At 37.0% G+C, this 19,863-nt stretch overlaps 1 protein-coding gene across 2 annotated transcripts in view; it reads right to left on the minus strand.

Moving 5' to 3' along the window:
• Positions 1-19,863, minus strand: part of LOC135087234 (iroquois-class homeodomain protein IRX-3) — a 46,643-nt gene that overhangs the window by 17,291 nt on the left and 9,489 nt on the right. The window contains exons 1-2 of one of the 2 annotated variants that reach the window (XM_063982076.1): positions 12,954-13,127; positions 8,541-8,650 (exon numbers count right to left, since the gene is read on the minus strand). In XM_063982076.1, the coding sequence (XP_063838146.1) occupies positions 8,541-8,650; positions 12,954-13,058 (215 nt within the window). In that variant the 5' untranslated portion in view covers positions 13,059-13,127. Of the gene's footprint in view, positions 1-8,540; positions 8,651-12,953; positions 13,128-19,863 lie in introns of those variants that run through there. The other variant, XM_063982077.1, reaches the window with a different exon arrangement.

Consider the following 19,863-nt stretch of genomic DNA (forward strand, 5'->3'; position numbering starts at 1 on the left):
CGTCTAAATATACGCACGGTGTAGTCCCCTCGCAGGAACTAGGCTTAACATGCTCCCGCATGTCTAGAATGATTGCTCAATGTTGATTTAGTCGATTTTCTCCTGATGGGAACATGTAAGACAAAAATAAAAATTTCCAATATTACAGACCTTCTAGAGCAGATGCCGCGAAAACTTATACAATTTATAGAAAAACTTGTCTATCTCACCTGTAGCAAATTGAATATGCTTTTTTTGGTTCAAAGTAGTCATGTCACTAGGACGCATAGTTTCCGAGGATTAAGCGAAAAACCGAAAAGTGGCACCTTTAAACCCCCCTCTCCCCGCCGGCTCAAGGGCTAAGGGCGGGGACTTTTGCTATGTTCACCTCCTAACTAGTCTAAATAAAGTCCTGAAGTCAGAAATTGTGTTCTACAGTTTTCCATCTATAATGCTTTATTGACTGGACTATCTGGATTGGAACCCCCAAGGAAAACGCAAACGTGGTCGCCCCAAGCAAACTTGGCGGCGCACTGTGGCAGACGAGGCGAAGAAGATCGGCAAGACTTGGAGCGAGATCAAACACATAGCTCAAGACCGAACGCGATGGAGGACTGTTGTGGACGCCCTCTGCCCCATCTAGGGGACATAGGACCATAAGTCAAGTAAGTCATTTCGGAACTCACTTATCTGGTTTTAAAAAACTGGTTCAACGCCTAGTTAGGTATTCGTACCGTAGGTACGTTGTGTGTGTCACACAATTTGCGAAAAAAAAATAGACTATGTTATATCGTCGCTCGCTCGTGTACACTCGGTTAACACAGAAAACATCTTAGTTCGTTTTGGAATATTTTTAGGCTGGGTTGCCTCATCTTTTAACTGTGACAAATGTCAAAAATCTGTCAAACTCCATACAAAAAGCGCCGGTTATCGATAAAGTTACTGTTAAAGTTAGGTTGTGCAACTCAGCCTTAGTGTCAAAATTAGTGTGTTGGCTCTTTTTGATCAAAGCAGGTACTGAATAATAAATTCAGTACCTGCTTTTTTATAAACAATAATACTGTAAAATTTGATCGAAATCCGTTCAGTAGTTTTTGCGTGAAAGAGTAACAAACATGTTAGCATCCAGACATCCATACCAACTTTCGCATCTATAATATTAGTAGGATCGCAGACTTTCTTATGAGTAAGAACATGGAATTTAGTTTGTACGAAAACCAAGTGATTTTATTCTTGACGGCTCGTAAATCGATGCAATTACCTAAGGAAAATGCCATACAGCTACAGCATCACAGTCACCGTATTTTCAAAGTATGTCATTACAGTTTTGGGTTTTGAAAAGAATTCTTGGACTTTCGGCATCTCAGTACCTTGTACGGTGAGCTTTGGTGTGTCCCAGGGAAGTACACTGAGAGCTTTTTACGAGATAGAGCGCGTCTGAAAGCCTTTAGAGTCTTCTTTTTATGTGTCAGTCAATATTTGTAATAACTTGGAGAAGGCTGATGAAGTCATGTTAGTTATAGCTATACCTAATTCTGTTTGTGTAGAGTTAGGATCACATACATACTAGTACACGCGCGCGCATACACCGTAACAAAATCACGTTAAGATGTCACACACTTGGGCGCACACATAGACTGAATTGCAATATCCACACATTGACTATTGTCTGTAAACTTCTTATACATCATGTTAAAAATGGCATGTTTCTTTTGCAATGCTAATTTCAAATTATGAAAAGTTTACTATCTGCCTAAAGAATAAATAATTTTACGCAATGGAATGCGTTTTCCTGGTCTCTAAAATTAACATAAAATATACTAGTCTGGGGAACAGATTTTTTAGTCTGTCTGGTTGAATTCCGGTATAAGTCTTAAGAAAGTACGATGGAACTTAATAATAAATGATAAAATTACTACATTACATTTATTAAATGCCCAAGCTATAGGTTATTTTTTAGTCGTAAATTAAGCAACACGTAGAATTCGATTCAATCTTGTCGTCAAATATGAATTTGCATACGCATGTTGTTCCGCTGTCGGTTACGATTTTGATATTTTAAGCAACATGTCAGTTTGTTTTTGAAACTTTTTATATAATGACCAACGAATCGCTGTTGGTTACTGTCTTAAATGCTCTAGACTGCATTATAAATTATAAACTCAAATTGGCAATACCATAAACAAATTCGGTCTCGGCATAATAATTAATCAGAAAAAGTAAGCAATCAACTTTTTTGAATTCTGTAATAATGAAACTAACGATTTTCAATGGTCACAAGCAAATATTATTAATATTACATAACTAGTAATAAACGTGCTACGGGATTCAAGAAAATCACTTATGTAACTTTTGCGCCGGATGTTTTGACTTGTTTTTTTAAATAGCTACAAATAGAGTCTCGTTTATTAGTATAATTATGCAGATTTTGAATCCAATCATTCGATTTTTTTTTAAATTATTTTCATCTAACTGTGCCAATTAAATATGTGGAAACGCTTAGTTGTTAAACTAACGAGTGGTTCGAGAGGTTTAAAGAGCGTAAAAAGTACCTAAGTAGAATAAGTTTATTCGTGTCGAGCACACGCCGCCTCGTGGCTGACCGATAGGAAAAAGGAAAGAGGAAGCGCCCAATGCGCCTAGAATGAAATTAGCTCGTCGGTCAATTACTCGGAACCCAGCTCAGCTTACTAATGGCACGCGCGGCGTCCCCTGCATACGGCACCGCTCATTTATATGCCCTCACGCGCACTCTTTATTGTTCCATAGATTGGTAATACACGGAGGACTGCCACTTTGTGCTGTAAATACACGTATCCTCGATTAACTGTGTGCTGTAACCATAGGTAGCCCGGGCACCGTGTCAGTACAAGCCGCCTGCGCAAGTGTGACGGTGACATCATGTCCGGAGTGGAGCGGCCACACAAAACGTGACGGTACGTGTCTCGCTGCCTCTCTATAGCCACGTCCAACAGTTCCGCGGGTGACGCATAGCTCTTCAATCGGACTGTGCCGACCGATTATTGACAATCTGAATCTGCATGTTTCCTTTTATGAATGTATTAAAAGCCAAATTCGTTCATCAAGCTCTAGCGTACCTAATAGCCATCGCATGTGTCACGTGTTTGGTCCCTATTTTTGTCAAGATTTTTTACTTAATCTTTCACAATGACTATTAATGTAAAATAAGTATGTTTATTTGTGATGAGAAATAATTACAATATTATTCCCAAAATCGGCACTAAATAATGGATCAACTGCATAATTAGTATTGATTAACGTCACCGATCAACTGATACGAGCATTCAATTTAAGCGATAACCAAACTATTAGCTTGTTTTAGGACTGTGTGTATCGAAAATTGGTTGGCAACTGGCTCAAAATTAAATTCCGTGGACAGCGGGTGAAAATTAACGTCCAGACCTGTATGTTATTCAAATTAGATGTGTTTAATGTAGGCACAGCACGTTTAATTGCTTTTTCGATAATTTTTCCTGCCAAATAAAAAATAAAAAAGTGTAATGTAAACTATTCGAACAGTATGAAATTACGTAGGTAGCTTCTTGCGCTATATCCATACGTTACATTCTACATTCCATACCTACCTAATCTGTTGAAGGCACATTTATCATGACAATCGGTGGAAAAAGCGCGCTAAACCATTTCCCCCGAGAGAGTGATTGACAAATTGTAAACGTGAAACCATCTTACCCTTGCTGCCATCGACCCTCACTGCACATTCTCCCTGGAGCTTTTAGCGAATAGATTTTTTTGGATTATGTGGACAGCCTTTTGCGCCGCAATTTATCTGTGTTTTTATTTATCGTGAAAAAACTCTGATAAAAAACCGTGTCAATTACAACGTGTGTATTTCAATTAATATTTCACACAAACAAGTACCGACAGGCGACATCATATTGGGAAGTTATAACCATTAAGAGAATACAATCGCAATTTCTTCCTGTCGTAAATAAAGTTCGGCGAGCATGAGTAATCGTTACTTTGTGTGCACAATATCGGGCAGAGGCCGAATAGATTAATACGTGCGCGGCATCTGCTCACGCGAATCTCGCGGCGTCGGTTCGTCGAAATTCGTCTACTAACTTTAATATGGTGTAGTATATTTTTCCGTTGTAATTATGCTGGTAAATAGCGGAAATGTCTCGGTGGTTGTTACACCAGTCACGGCTCGGGCGGCTGACGACCGCCGCCGAGTAACGGGCCCGCGCCTCCTAAGGACAGTGGCGCGACTATCTCATAAGGGACTCTAATAATTTCATTTCGAGCACTTGGTCATTTGATTTATTCATTTTACTGTGTGCGTGTTGGTAGTTCAGTAACGACGATTTTCATTTATTGAATTGATTGGGAATTTTAAGCTAAAACTGAGCAACTCCATGTCAAAACATATTATGTAGAGTAGGTACTTCGATGATTTATATAGCAATTGTAGTGCAGAATTTTCTGGACCCTAGTTAAAAATACCGCCAAAGCAAGAAGACGAAATAGTAAACTGGTCATGTTGGTGACAGCTGATGAATTATTAACCATGGGATATTCGTAGTGTACTGGCCAGCTAAGTGACCAGAGGGTGAGGGCCCAGGAGGCGTAAAGAGGGTTTGTTTGTACAAGTCATTCCAGGACGAACCCGATGTCACTCTTCATTCCCGAAACCTACCCTCAGGCTAATTGTTGGTGGAAACTTCCCGGTAAACACTTCGTTATTGTTTTAACATCGCAAGATTTGAGAATCACTTTATCATATTTTGAGCTGTTGTTTGAGTTGTCACTTTTGGAGTTCTCACGGACTGAAAGCGTTTCTATTGTTGCTTCAAATTGTGTGTTTAACTTTGTATGCCAACTCTAGAAATTTAAGCAGATTCTTAACCATTGCCCCTGTTAACAAAACCGCTTTCTGTTATTTGCGAGCGTGATAGTAAGATTAGAATAATGTGGAATAATTAAATCAGGTAGGAGTTTGAAATCGATGTTATTCTTATCTTTCTGATAAGAAATCACATCAAGTTTGTACACGAAAACAAAATAATTCCTATTATCAGATTCCAATGTGGAGTACCGACATATGAATATTTAAACAACGATTTTGCATTAAAACATTAAGGAGCCAATAGGTCACGGGCAGTGAGTTTGGCCACTAAACGAAATGCGGTCTAAATAAGCATATTTAATTTACTAACACAGTGTAACAAATTTAATTGCGCTTAATTACGGACCGCTTTCGTGTTTATTTAGTAAATATCATTACGGATTGTTGCCGACGTGAGTGATTAAGGTCTGAGATACCCATCGCAGGGACCGTTGTTTCGGTGCACCTGCCCCTAGCGATGTGCCGTGGCTGATCCGAATCGAGCTCGGAATCGATTCTACGCTATTTTAATCGAGATGGAGCAATTTCATATTGTATTTTGAAGTTATTTTCTGTAACTCTATAAACATTTTTGAAATATTATCTTAGATCGGTCACTGAAATTCTGTATGATGAAATGTATTAATTTATGGATGAACTACTCGTAATAAAGGTCATTGTTTTTTAGCATTTAAGACTTTAAAATGTGTAACCGATTTAACACATAACAGCTAGGTCAATCTTGAGGAGTAAAAACTACTTTAGGATTCGTATTCCGCGACATACTAAATTCGTAGATCGAAACCTTTGACTAACAAAATCGAACTCAGTGAAAGGATTTTGATCAGTAAGTTTTCTGCATTTTCAGCAAAAGTTTTTTAGTGGAAATAGATTTAATTCCATCAATTAGGAAAGTGTCAAGTAAATTATAATTCAAGTAAAGTATTTTAAGTCATTACGACTCCATAGGAATCTGTGAATCGAATAAATTGGGCTGTTAAAGTATTGAATTTGATAATTTTCGATATTGTGTGTCCCGTCCCGTCACTAGTCACAGTCCGTCCGTCTGTGTCGATAGCCTTCTATTACGACGTTATTAGTACCAAGACGCCCCTCGACGTTTTACAACATTTTAATTGTGTTATTTAACGCTTGTTGTATTTTTACTGACACTGATTTATTTTTTAACTCGTCAATTTTTGTGTCAAAATGAAAGGATTGATCGCTATACAATCAGATGTCATGTACTTAGATTTATGTTAAGAATAACCGCAAAAATCCCTTAAATAAAGCTTATTTGACACAAAAATTTACCAACACACATCGTAAACCAGTAACAGTGATTTACAAATAGCTCACGACAAATTAGTGTCTCTATAAGTGTAAGTTTATAAGTTTTAACCAAGGTTATATTAGGGGTTATAAAACAACTTCAGCTGCATAATCATATAAAAGTAACCTATTAACAATAAAATTCAATTTGTTCATCAAAACGTTTATAACATCCCTTAACCCGCATAATTCATTGTATAATGTGATAACACACACTAATGGCTTTTATTCCGATAGTTTAATCTATATTCATTGAAAGTTAGTAAGCTACACTAAGCTGCGGTGCAATTAAAAACATATAAATCAAGACGTTCGCCGCGTCTAGCCAGCGAACCGGTGATCTATTTATTAGTTTAGTCTCTCACTGAGCGAGCAAGTAGCAAGTTCAGCTTTAAAATTTGTGTTTTTTTATCATATCTCAGTCATTTTATTTTATGTTTGAAGGATTTTTACAACTTTAATTCCTTATAAACGTCATATTCAAGTCCAGATTTAGTTTGCGTATAAAATAAAGATAGTTATAGATAACAAAAGCTTTACTTAAACCTTAAAACGTTTCAGATTTCAAAAAGAAGAAGATTCGTAATGTAATCTATTTTGTCTTACTTTCATTTCAATTATTAAACGAAATTTAACAGTCTACTTTAAATGATTAAGTTAAGGTGATGCCGTGAAATCAAGTTAAAAAAGTATTAAAGGGAAATAACTATGTTATGTGAGCTCATGAATCTATAAGTTTCGACTGTTTCCCAGCCAAGCCATTCTGCATTAAGTATTTCGTATTCTCCATGATAAGTTATTAATACTCGGGCGTATAATCAAGAACAAAAACGTAACGCTACGCTGAGAGCGAGTAATGAAGTGTTCCGGCAAGTGTTAATGGATTGCTGAAGTAGTAATTAACCGTTTCCATATTATACGTGCTAAGTGCTTTACCTAATGTCTCTTGTATTGAGTCTTGTAACCAGACAAAAAACTAGTTTTATTTGTATGTAATTAATGGCTACAGCATATTTTGCCTCAAAAATACATTACTCATTTACAATTATAATCGGCATTTCCAAATTACAAGACTCAATTATTTTAACACCCGTTCGCAATTTGTGAACTACATAGTGACTACTTTTATTAGTCATATTACCTGCACAACCAATTATAACTACAATAATCAGGGATAAAACTTTGATTTCGATTGCGCATTTACGTTAGTGATCGTGACAAACAGATACAGTTCAATAATCTGATATAACAGTCATAATTATCTAATAAACCCGTGTTTTGTAACCTTAACATTTTGCCGCTATCAGTGAACATCAAACGGCATCGAGTCCCACCTACGTATGTACATAGCTGATAATGATAATAATTCCGTTGTCGATATGTCCTTAATAGCAATGAAGCCTATACTATAATTCATCATTAAATTGTGTTTAGCGTATTTAAACTTTCTGATGATTTTATTACACAAATAAGCAGTAAATAAAATTGTTCTAGTGTCTGTCATGTTCAATCAAAATTCAATCAATTTGATCAATCTAATTCTTTAATTATAGCATCTTAATTGATTACTATTTCATGACATTCGTATCATTCTTATTTCTCTTTTTCTGCACCAATTTGGCCAGAACGAAAGTGAGTATGGGTAAAGCGGGTAGGGTTTACAAAAGAAATGACTGATGTAGATAAAAGCGCTGCAGAGATTTTTTGGTAAAACAAAATCTGCGCTGGAAAATTAGAATGACAGTACACAGGGAGGAAGTGGGCAGGCTTTGGCGTTTACAGTGATTTGTTCTCTTTTTAGAGATTTGGGCGTCTATCCCTCCGATATGCCGGACGCTAGGGGCTATCTGTCAATTGGAGAGAGCTCAATACTGTCCAACTACCGTTTACCCCCTGGGAGGGAGCTGCATAAAAATTAATTATGCTTGGCTTCAAAATTGCCGCCAGCCGTCACTGTGACTGAGGACTGGATGCGTGGGTATAATTTTTTAACGAGTCCACAACCAATCAGGGCTTATTTGCAACTCTTATAGCATTTCTGTTACTATGCTTCGCCGATTGTTTCCGAAAATCGCAGCCGGTAATGTATAATACCCAAATATTTTTTTGTCTGAAGAGCCCTTTTACCATGTCCCACTAAACTCAGTCAAAGTTCTACGGTTAAGTTCCGCAATAGGGATATTATAAGCAAGTTGTATTTAGAAGGAAAACGTTAAAGTTATGTTAAAAAACATTTTATCTCAGCCTGGAAGACAAAACACTCATAAAGAAATTCGTTGATATTTGTGTCTATTAACAGCGCTTGAATGGTTAACCTTTGTCAAGTTCAAAACATAAATCTGATGTAATAATTATGACTTACCCATTAAAGGGGTACCCAGCAAACGCCGCATCGTACGGGTGATAAACAGTGGGATAAGGCCAGCTCGCTGCGCTTGCAGCCAGGTTCTCTTTTAACTCGATCCCTGCCGCCTGTGCACATAAAAAAACAACTTTAGTACTCCAAAAGGATCTAATTACGGTAAAAGTTCGCCTAGCCTTTGATTCATAAACTCTAGTTTTTTCATAAAAGCTTTTGTTACAAAATAACTGAAAGTTAATTGCTGGGTGTAAGTTAAGCACGGATAAAAATAATGTCAAATCAAACATGTCAGCCTGCTTCACCAATCAAAAATTTCACATCCATTAATACCTAATAAATATTGCTAACATGTAAACTTTCAAACACATAATCTCGTTACACCAGGCCATTATAATAATACCCCTTCATGTTTCCGGTAGCTTTAACTTAATCCATTATAAAAATGAACCTCATCGGATTGATTTCTTGATCGATCGGTTTAACTTTTCGTCTTAACTATTATTATTTAATGGGCAGAGATACGCAGCGACTACATCAATCATCTCTCGGTCGACAAATGTATCTTTTTTGTCCCCTCATGAGGATTGTTGAACTTTGCTTTCTTTTATGTCGTCAAGATAAACAAATGTATGAATTTATTGTTACGTTTTGTACAGTTCTTATATAGGATAAGTTATTCAATTTAAAAAGTGAAGACTGTGACAAGTTGAACATATATTTGCATAATCGTACGTAAGTAAAAATCGCGTAAAAAAGCAACAACTACTAACGGGCGACGGGTTCAAATTTATAGCAACGCATTAAAAATTACTCGCTCCCGAGTCTTAATGCGGTCAACCAGGATAAATCTATCAAAAGATTTTGTTGTCCAACAACTTCATTGGTGGCCGTATCGAAAATCCGATAATAAATTTTACTCAAGTACGACAGCGTAATCCAGTCGCTCTGTCGCTCTTTGTTGCTTCGACCTTTCTGATAGGTATAATTCCAGTTTTCTGTTACCTCAAATAACCTCACAAACGCAAATATGCGCTGGGATTTATTATGCCGTGCATTTGCCTGCCAGTTACAGGCAACATCATAAAGCTCCGCGCAAATGTAGTCTTGAATAAAAAATAATATTTACATGAAAACAATAAATAGGATAAATTCTTTAGTTTGTTGATGACTTTATTCCCAAAATACATTGTATTCGTGTCTTTTGAGATTAATAGTTTCCCTTTTCTCGAAAATAAGTGCTCCGTTGTGGTCGAAAGCCTTGAAAAAGAACGTCCTAATCTTGGATCACGATAAAAGGTTGTATAATTTTTTGGTAGATTGTTAAAATTTTGATGGATGATAGCTATAATCGCATTCTACTAATAAATGTAACTATGCTGACTATAAAACTTATGACTATCTTTAATCCCCTGAACTACACGTTGGACACGTTAACTGATTATTGCTGTTCGTTGTAAACTTTGTTGACGCTTGAGATTTTAACATGGACGTATCAGTTTCGTATGCCAATGAAACAGCTTAAAGGCGTTGGTTTAAGGTCATATTATTGATATTCCTTAAAAACAAAATTGGTTCTTCTTTAACATTTGAAACCGTTTTTTAGTTGGTGTAAAGTGAAGTATAGAGTTTAACATTCATTGACAAAGACAAACTGACTTGTTGACCTATACTCGTAGTAAGGAAAATGAAACGATGCGACGCGTCGCGATGCGATGCATTGCGTATGCGAGATATAGTAGCGGCTCGCTACTTTGATGATAAGACTTACAACGCAGGCCAAGTGTAGATAGGTACCGACTTCAGCTACTCTTTGTTAAATTCTAAAGAAGTTGCGTCGCATAATATCGCTTCGCTTCGCGGAGGAGTTTCGAGGAGTAACGCTTTATATCGCATTTAAAAAATACCTAATCACTATTTCAATATTCATGCTACGAAGCTCCTAGTCTCGTTTGTGATCAAAAGCAACTCGATTCAATGAATACATTTTTTATTTCTTGTGTATCTTACTACTACTTATATTTAATTTTTATGGAAATCCTCCTCATTAGTATGAATGCAAAGCTTTTTTACAATCTGTCAACACAGTCATAAGAAACTACAAAGAGATTCTATAAACACAAGTCATATGCCTCTAGGTTTCAAAACAGAAATAATGAATGTAAATAGAATAAAAGGCATGTAAAAAAACTAAGGGTATCCCATTGACGGAGGCGTCGGCGGCGGTTCGAGTTAACACTTTCGCCACTGATGATATACGATCATATCTTCATGAATGATTGAATCATCTGTCGGGACACGTCTGCGGCCCCACCTTTTCACACCTTCCTCCAAAAGTTTTACTACACATCATATATTACGTACCGTGGCTACTTTTATGTTGTTATGATCATTATCATTCAAAGTCACTACCCACACACATGGCTTTCGGTGAAGCTCGCTTTAATACAGGGGGTGTTTTTTTGTCATTAGTAGATAGAAAAAGTGTTTCCTTTTTAAACTAATCAACGTAATAATAGCTTAATTTTATGGTTCTTATAGTTTGATAGCTCTAGACTAAAGAAATTAATTTAAAATTTAATTTTTAAGGTAGAGTAATAAAGTCCTATATTAGGATAGGTATAATAAGAATAAGCTGGCAATGTTTTTCTCCAAAATGATAACCACGTTCATTTGAAAACAGTCAATCAACTAACCTTGACCAATGTGTATAACTCTTTCAGTGTAAGTAGCCTCATTATTAGTCAATGCCTATGTCAAAACAGAAATAACAATTGTGTTGGAATTTAAATCCGACTGCGCGGGCAACACAGTATCCCAACTGTATTTTAATCTCCGAGAAAGAAATCGTTAAACGTATTAAGATATTAAACCCTACAGAGGCAGAACAACTTTTTTGTGAAGATGGACAAAAGAACATGCATCATCGGATTAAGACTTTAATTTATACGCATTTTTTACATCGTAAACTTATTGTGGAGCCTACTTAACATCGTGAAAGATCCTGTTTCACTATGGTACTATTTTGACATCGTATCCTAATTATTTTAAGGTAATGCTTTTGTTAATACTGTCGAAAGAAGTCAACGATAAAATATAATCTGCTCTGCTGTAGACGTCTATAATCCTTTCAATTTATTTGATATCTCGTTTTAAAGTCGTAAGCTCTTGTGAACTTAATTAATTTTAGCGCTTGTTAATAAGATTAAACAGTAGAGAAGTCCATTGGATCTTAAGATGCAAGCATTCACCGCCGCATTTTCTAAATATACCTTTAAAAATATGCCTTCTGTTATTGGCAGAAATAATATATTCAATAGGAACTGTATAAATAACCAATTTACCAAACGATACAGTTACCATTCTGTGCATACGAGTTCTAAGAAACATTGGTAGGTTGAACTCTTTTATGAAGACCAAGCCAATTGACGTAGGTACTCGTAGATTGCGTGCGATAAGACGTTATCTCTTGGCTTCATTATGCTCATGAAAGTAAAATAAAATGTTCTCAATTGCCATGGAGTCAACTAGTGTAGGCTGGATGGTACAGAAACCTGTCAATGAAACTAGTTTTAAATATGTAAGTGTGTACTTTCGTCTGCCATAGCGCCATAAAGAGCCTCACTTTGTAGGTAGTGTTCTGCTTCGACTGTAGATTTTATAATGCTAATGTTATATTATATGGTGACTTATCTATTTTAAATTATACTTGTATTAGTTTCTGGTGAAATCGTATAGATCAGTGGTTCCCAAACTTATTTAGTCTACTGCCCACTTTGAGAATAAATTATTTTTTAGCGCCCCCCATTTTTGTAGTCAAGAGTCGAGCTCAGTCGATGTCTAAGAGTCCTCCTAGTAGACGACGCCTCCCAAGCCTCTACACAACGTCCCGATTTTTTTTTTGGGTCTCTTACTGCCCCCCTTTAAGCCTGCAGCGCCCACAAGGGGGCGTTATCGCCCACTTTGGGAAAGACTGGTATAGATGATACGAGTATGATATTGAAAACAATATTCTGGTTAACTTGCGTATATCTAGTAAGTACTTAGTTCAATTCAAAAGTAGTTTGACTCTTATTACTTCCCTTTTCCATCTTGGCATGTAATTTTTTTTCTTCTTCTTTAAATACATATATTCAACATGTCAAAGCTTCACTTTTTATTTAAGTAAACAGTTTATTATTACTTGGCAAAATTCCTCAATAGTTCAGTATACTCGTATTGGTTCAATAAGTGACTTTACACGAGCTTGAAGGTTAAGCTCAAAAAATAATACACGAATATTACATTGATTAATTGTAATGTTAATACGCTACTGGGCATATGTCAAGCTTACCTCTGTTTAATATGAAAAGATATAAATTGAAATTACGAGATCACATTTAAAGTTTTCAGCATATACTCAAACTTTATACTAACAGCATTCGGGTAGAATGGTGGCTGATCACCGGCAAGAGCCGGGAAGTAGGCCGCCATGCCAGCGGCGGTGGCAGCAGCTGCGTCGGAGTACGGCGCGCTGTACATGGACAGCGGCACGCCGGACGCGAGCCTCTGATAGTTGAGGAACTCGTACTGGCACGAGCAGACCGTCTGGCCAGTAATGGGGTCCTGGAATATGGGGCGGCCGGTGTCGCAGCAGCGCGAGGCCGCGGGCGCCGGCGAGCTGGGCCGCGCCGCGCCGCTCGCGCCGCCTGCGCCACCGCTCATCCCCGCCTGCGCCGGCGGCGGACTGTTGGAGGCTGTCGATATGGTGCTCTGTAAGTTGCAAATTTTGAAATGCCTTTATGGCGCGTTTCCACATTCGCTGTTGCAAACAAAAACAAACAATTTGGAGGCCTCCGTGCGCGCAGCAATACAATCGCAAAGCGCAAGCTATATCAACGTAGTTGCTATCGATTATTTGACAAACGACTCTTAACTTTAGGAAAAAATGTATTAGCATACTAAAATTAAGCTGATGGATAATAAATGAGAATTTAATGAATGTGTTAAAAGGGGTGAGGAAACTATGGGCGTGCCTCTCGCGGCAATAAACACTTTAATACGCTTCGTAATTCTTTTGACGTGAACGAAAAAATCAATTGACAAATATGATACGATTGAGGAACTTTGAATTAAACTACAAAGGAATTGGGCGAGGGATATTGTTGTTATAGTGGATTTATTCGCCGAACTACCTGAACGATCCGCGGTCGCAGAATAAATATCCGCTGTTGTACGACCATAAAGGCAAAGACGCGAACTGAGTCGTACGACCTTTTTAAATTCAGCACTGCAGAGTCGTACGCGGATAAATAACTTTCTAAATATTTGTCATTGGAATGAAAAATGGTCCCCAGCCGTCCTACGTTCATTGTGTTCTCTATGGGATTAGAAACCGAGAAATGCCACCCGAACGCTTATGATACAACTTTGTGTCAGTTTGTGAAAGAAAATAATAATTAATACCCCCATTGTATCCTTTCCGTGTTATTATAGGATATTTCCGTTAAAAAAAGTTTTTATTTGAGGCATATCCACATCCTATAGATAGACGACATTAATCTCGGGACGAGATGGTACGAAGTAATCGATTTTATATTGGTTGAAAAGCTAAATGTTTGAGTGTGCATATGCTAGAGAATTCCGCGAAAAGAGCAGAGATATTTAAGGTAGCGTATAAATTGTGTAACCTTTGATTCTATGTGACTTAACCTTTAATTATGTAAAGAGGTAGTGTTGTCGACATAAGCCTGGTAAAGTCGCGTCGCGGTTGACTGTAGACTAAGCTGAAGTTGTGACCCGTCTGCAGGAGGTATGGCTTCCTCGCCCTCAACATACCGCCTGCCACCGCAGCGATCGCCATGTTTTCACTATCGTCCAACTTTCGGCGCCTTATACACGCCATCACGTGTCAGGCTAAAAACATTTGTTGTGTTGGGGAATTATTAAGGTAATCCCGAAGCCGTTAAACGTCGAATCCGTGTGATATTACCTACATTACATACCCTGCATAGTTATTTAATCCTTGCTCGGTGACATATTATATGTTGGCTCTAGCTGTAGGCATTTAGCTCAGGAATCGTTGCTCATTCGACCTAATGACTATGGTAATAGAGATTATATCGATCAATACGCGGGAGTGTGGCTGAAATCGACGCCGGTGCTTAAAAGGGATTGAATCCGTTCAAACGATGCCAGTGTCTGTTGGATGTAACGACATAATTTCTGTAGTACGCCATGCCCTCTTTACCCGGTCGGCCATTACGGACGTATATACCTGTATAAATTGTATGCAACGTTGCCAACTTACTATTGACACGCAGTTTTTCTTATTATAATAATTATTAATAACAAAATATTGTACAATGCTCAAAAATAAGATAATTCCGTAAAATATTGATAACCCTGTTAAAGTATGTAATAAATAATGCAGTGGCGATATACACGAGTAAATCAAGATGACTCCTACACTTGTAGGTGTCAAGAGGATTTGTAGTTTTAACCGACTGATAAAGACATAAATGTGTGTCACTCATTTTATCGACATGAACAAACTTTGGAAATAAGTACATGCACGTCCTAAAGTATTGGTTATATGTGCTTATTAGATAAAGAGCACAAAAAAGTTGTCATCATATCCTTTTCAAATATCGGACGGTTGGAGGATTAAAGTGCCGCTGCACCTTATCTTCAGCAGACATCTTTTAAAAAACAAACACGAGAAGTATTCTTTTTGTCGTCTTTTTTATCGTAACCCGCAGGATGTGTTAGAGTCGTTAAGCCCTTTTAAGTGTTAAACCATGTAACTGAATATTCGAGCGTATAAGGGTCCGATCTATTTGTTAAATAATGTAAAAAAGTTAATCTTAGAGAAATCCGACCCAATGACATGAATTTCGTTAAAGACATCTCAGTCCGGCAAAAAATATCGATGACATGTCGCTCGCTAGCTAACTGTGGGTGACGCCGAGCGATGGCTTTTATACAGGTACCATGGACGTTTTTTATCAAAGTCGGACCTTTAGGAGACATCATTAAAGTATTAAATTTACGATAAGACAACCTGCATATAAAATTACGAAATGTTCTTGTCAATGTTTAATTTAAAAAAATGCTTAAACCGCAATCGTTCCGTCAAAATGTGGACATCGTATTTTCAAATACTCTCGTGCTTATTCTGAATCAAGAAAGATTAAATATTTTTACTCGACCAGAGCTACGAGTATTATCATGTAAGACAGGAAGAAAATATAGTTAACTTTAAAATAAGAGACTCTACATTTTGTTAATATGGAATATCGTTAAAGATTCGACTTCTTAATCGCAATGTATGTGACTTTGTCAAATTCATTTAGAAAAAAGAACTCAGGCTGGGTTGCATCTTACTTTAACTTTGACAAACATTAAAAAACTGTCAAACTCCATACAAAAAACGCCGGTTATCGTTATAGTTACGGTCAAAGTTAGGTGGTGCAACTCAGCCTTAATATATTGTATTTTCTGTAAGGGCAACCTACGGTCAAATTAGCCGATTGACGCTTCTATATGCCAAGAAAGTAAGAACAGTCAAGACAATCTGGACACCAGGTATAATGGCCCTACAAAGGATTATTGATAACAATCTCCTTTGGTGTGTACAGGTACTCGCTGTATAACAATACAACCAAAGTGCACATATCTACCTAATCCATTGCGCACACAATCGACCAAAGAAAAAGCATCATAATTTGATAGATCCGATGATAAGCGGCTGTGCGAGCGTCACGCCAACCTGAGCTCGCGTTACATTCCCTGTCTTGAGAAAAGCGTGTGCGAATAATTCTAATCTGGTACAGTTTTTATTCGACTAAACATCAGGTTAATTGCAGCAGATTGATATCTATTATAAAATCATTTGTTTTACAGTGCCGAGTTGCGGTACTCTCTCATATTGATCAACGTTACAACCGTGTTTATTTTAATTGTTAATTGGCACGATTGTGATTGTAGCTTTTGATTTACGCTTTCGTGGTTCGAGTGAACATTGCAAATATTTGAATATTTTACGTTACTTAATGATGTAGCATTAAGAGTTATTCATGTCACAGCACTTTAGTAATTGCTCGAAATTATTAATAGAAATTTAGCATCCTTTCGTTACCAAATTAAATATGTTTTTTGTTGATGCAGAATAATGCCTGTCTTTATACATCTGTGATTCATACACATAATTGCGATTCCAAATTGAATCAAACCAACTCAGAAAGTAAGCAAAGAAATATAATTTTCTTCATGACTCTATTTCTTTCAACTTTCTGGATAACACACAAAGAAGTAATACAAAAGTAACTTGAAATGATTGATCTTATTGTCTTTTCATATCTGGCATCTAACCTCATTCAGTTATTCTGTAAAAAATTGCAACTACCTAATTCATTTCTGTTTATAGGTGCATTTAACGCCATACAAGATTATAGACTGACTACACACGAAGCTTATTATAACGTTACTCACACTATTGTTTGAGCTTTCTGTTTCTGTATTCTTTTTCTACTATGTCAGAGTACGAATGATTATCATTGATCTATATTAGAGAATGAATCGCTAACATATCGTGTGATCCGGTCTTAATTACTAACGTGCCGACTTGGTTCGCGTGAATAGGAAATTGCTAATTAATTAACCGCCCAGTCGTCGTTTTTTCACCTCCTTTTCAACGATCTAAGATATTGCGATTTTAGAATTGAGCTTATAGCATTATTCAATTTGACATGAGCCTTTCGCCGGCAATAATACACATTCTTCTCCAGGTCACTCAACTCGCAACCATGCGGCGTTTTATAAGTAAACACCTTTCCTGACTATAATTCAAGTTTGGCCGTTTTGTATAGTTATTTACATAAAATTTTGTCTTTAATTGGACAATTACACGGTGGATCGCGAGTTGAGGTAGGTGTCTATTTCGACCACATCCTGTATCAAGATATCCATGTAGATAAGATCGAAATTGGCCCACCCTCGAAATCCATAATACCTTTGAAGAAATTCACACCTTCCCTAATTAGGGTGGAATTAGGGAAGAATAAATATTGAAAGGGAACCGCCGGCTATTCTAATGCCTGGCAAAGACGTAATGTAAAGATAAATACGTAATTATGGTGTGTATTAACAATGAATGCATATTGATATCGTAAAATACGTCTGTCAGACCGTGTTCACGGTCAGTGGTTCTTGCAGGGAGTCAGAGCTAATGGTCTACTGACAGGATTAGTGGACTTCATTTTTTTGTAATAAATAAATATTCATTAATAAATGTCGTCCACTGATAGACTTACTACAAATCTAAGTAGCGAAGTTGTATATTTTTCCATTTAAATTAGTAGTGAAGATAATAATATATCATCGAGTAAAGATGCTTGTAAGAAATCATCATGACCAGTGTTCGATTAAAGTTGATTGATTAATTTGAGAAGTTCTAGAAGTGTAGCACTTTTGTATAACAGGCACCCAATGGAGCTTTTGGAAGTACCTAAGCGATAAGCTTGCATTGTAAGTGGATCTACTAAATTATTATGTGTTTTACGACGAGGTGAAAAGTTTAATGTCAGGTCGATTACCCGTTTTTAAAGACCGATTCGGACACGTACACGTCTCAACAGAGCGCTTTCCGCGTCGATTCGCAAGCCCGCCATATTATTATTGTGTTTCATTGAAACAACTCATTCATAAAATTGCAACTCTTTCGCGAGCAACGAGAGAGCCGTCGACACACTCCATCGCACCCATAAATGTGACCAACTGATTTTTTTCTCTCGTTCAGGAATACTCGTACCACCGACATTGGAGTTATTATTCACAAAGCCATATTGCTAAAATTATGTTTAGTGACTTCAACAGCTGTAAATGTAACTTTGATTCCGCCTAATGAACTTGCGGCAAATTGTACGTCGAGATTTATTAGCCGATGTTATGGAATAAACATGTGCTAGTACTTTGAGTGTTGCCTAATAATAACCGAACTATTATTCTGTTTAATGCCCCTGTGACGCGGTTGCAAACATTCCTACATCCACTAAGGCTGAAATTAGATTGAATCAAACATAGGATGGTTTTGTAAACTGAACTTAACTTTAACTGTAACTTTGAGATTTTCATTAAAGTATTTCACGTTGTTGACTGATTTGTCTCTCTTCGGCATGTAAGTATAAACTTCGTATTTGACGACCACCGCGTCATTCGACGGGGCTAACCACCAAATCTTTCGTTCGAGCTTGAACTCGGCATGATTGTGTCAGCGTTGTTGTTTGTCGGTTCGTTTGTTGTATCATCAATTCGTAAAACCGTTGATTTATCTATATAGTTGCGAGCCGAGCATTTTTATAAATATCTATAGCATTTAAGAACTTTTTTGGAATTTATTAAGTCCAAGACATGTAGGTCGCAAATGTGAAACTTAAAACATGAACAGTTTCATAAAACAGTAATAGATACGTTCCTCTTTAATAAAAATATGTAGCGATTTCATCAAATTCGTATCAGCATCAACCCAAACTTGGTGCAAACGGAACTGGTATATCATATATCATTGATTCCATGCGAATGCGATCATTCGAAGCTGTTACGGTGTATATTGCCGTGCGTTAGGGCGGTGCGGTATCAAAATTTGAATTATCGGTTAATACAGCGGCCGTTAAAGCGGTGGCGATTCAAAACATCCCGTGCTGTGGCGTTAGCGACCTTTATTACGTACTCCCTGTCGTTACCCACTAATCGACGCAGGCATTACCAAAATAACTCTGTATTATAGTTCGGACTTGCACTGGGAACGGTTCTGATCCGATTTGATTACTGTGGTCAATGTGCGCCGAGAGTGGTCAGCGGATTTGCGATACGTTTCATTACATCTACCTAATCAGACTTATCTGTAATAGGTATCGTTTGCGCAAAAGTATGTGGTATGATGGTGTAAGAGTTTGACAAAACTAAGACTGGTATTCTGAGATGAAAAGATCAAGTATTAATCTGTTGGTCTAAATGTGGTTAATTTAAGTTTCAAACAGATGCTTACAAAATACCGTTTATACTTTTTATAACTGTATTTCTATTAGTCCTATTTTTAGCATAAAAATTAATTGGTTACCCTTTGATTTTGTCCCTGAATACCTAGTACATTCTGCTAAGGAATATTTGACATAAAATTACTTTAATGGGTTATTAAAAGCGATAGATATCGTCGAAATTTCAGGATACTTACTTACATAAATTCTATGAAGAAAAGGATACTGGAATGTTTCTAAAAGTAAAACCAGCAATTATGTTCCAGCAAGAGAAATATCTATAGAAAGAAAGAAAGAAGAAAGAAAGAAAC

Source organism: Ostrinia nubilalis, chromosome Z (assembly GCF_963855985.1).
Source record: "Ostrinia nubilalis chromosome Z, ilOstNubi1.1, whole genome shotgun sequence".
In the NCBI taxonomy this organism is placed as follows: domain Eukaryota; kingdom Metazoa; phylum Arthropoda; class Insecta; order Lepidoptera; family Crambidae; genus Ostrinia; species Ostrinia nubilalis.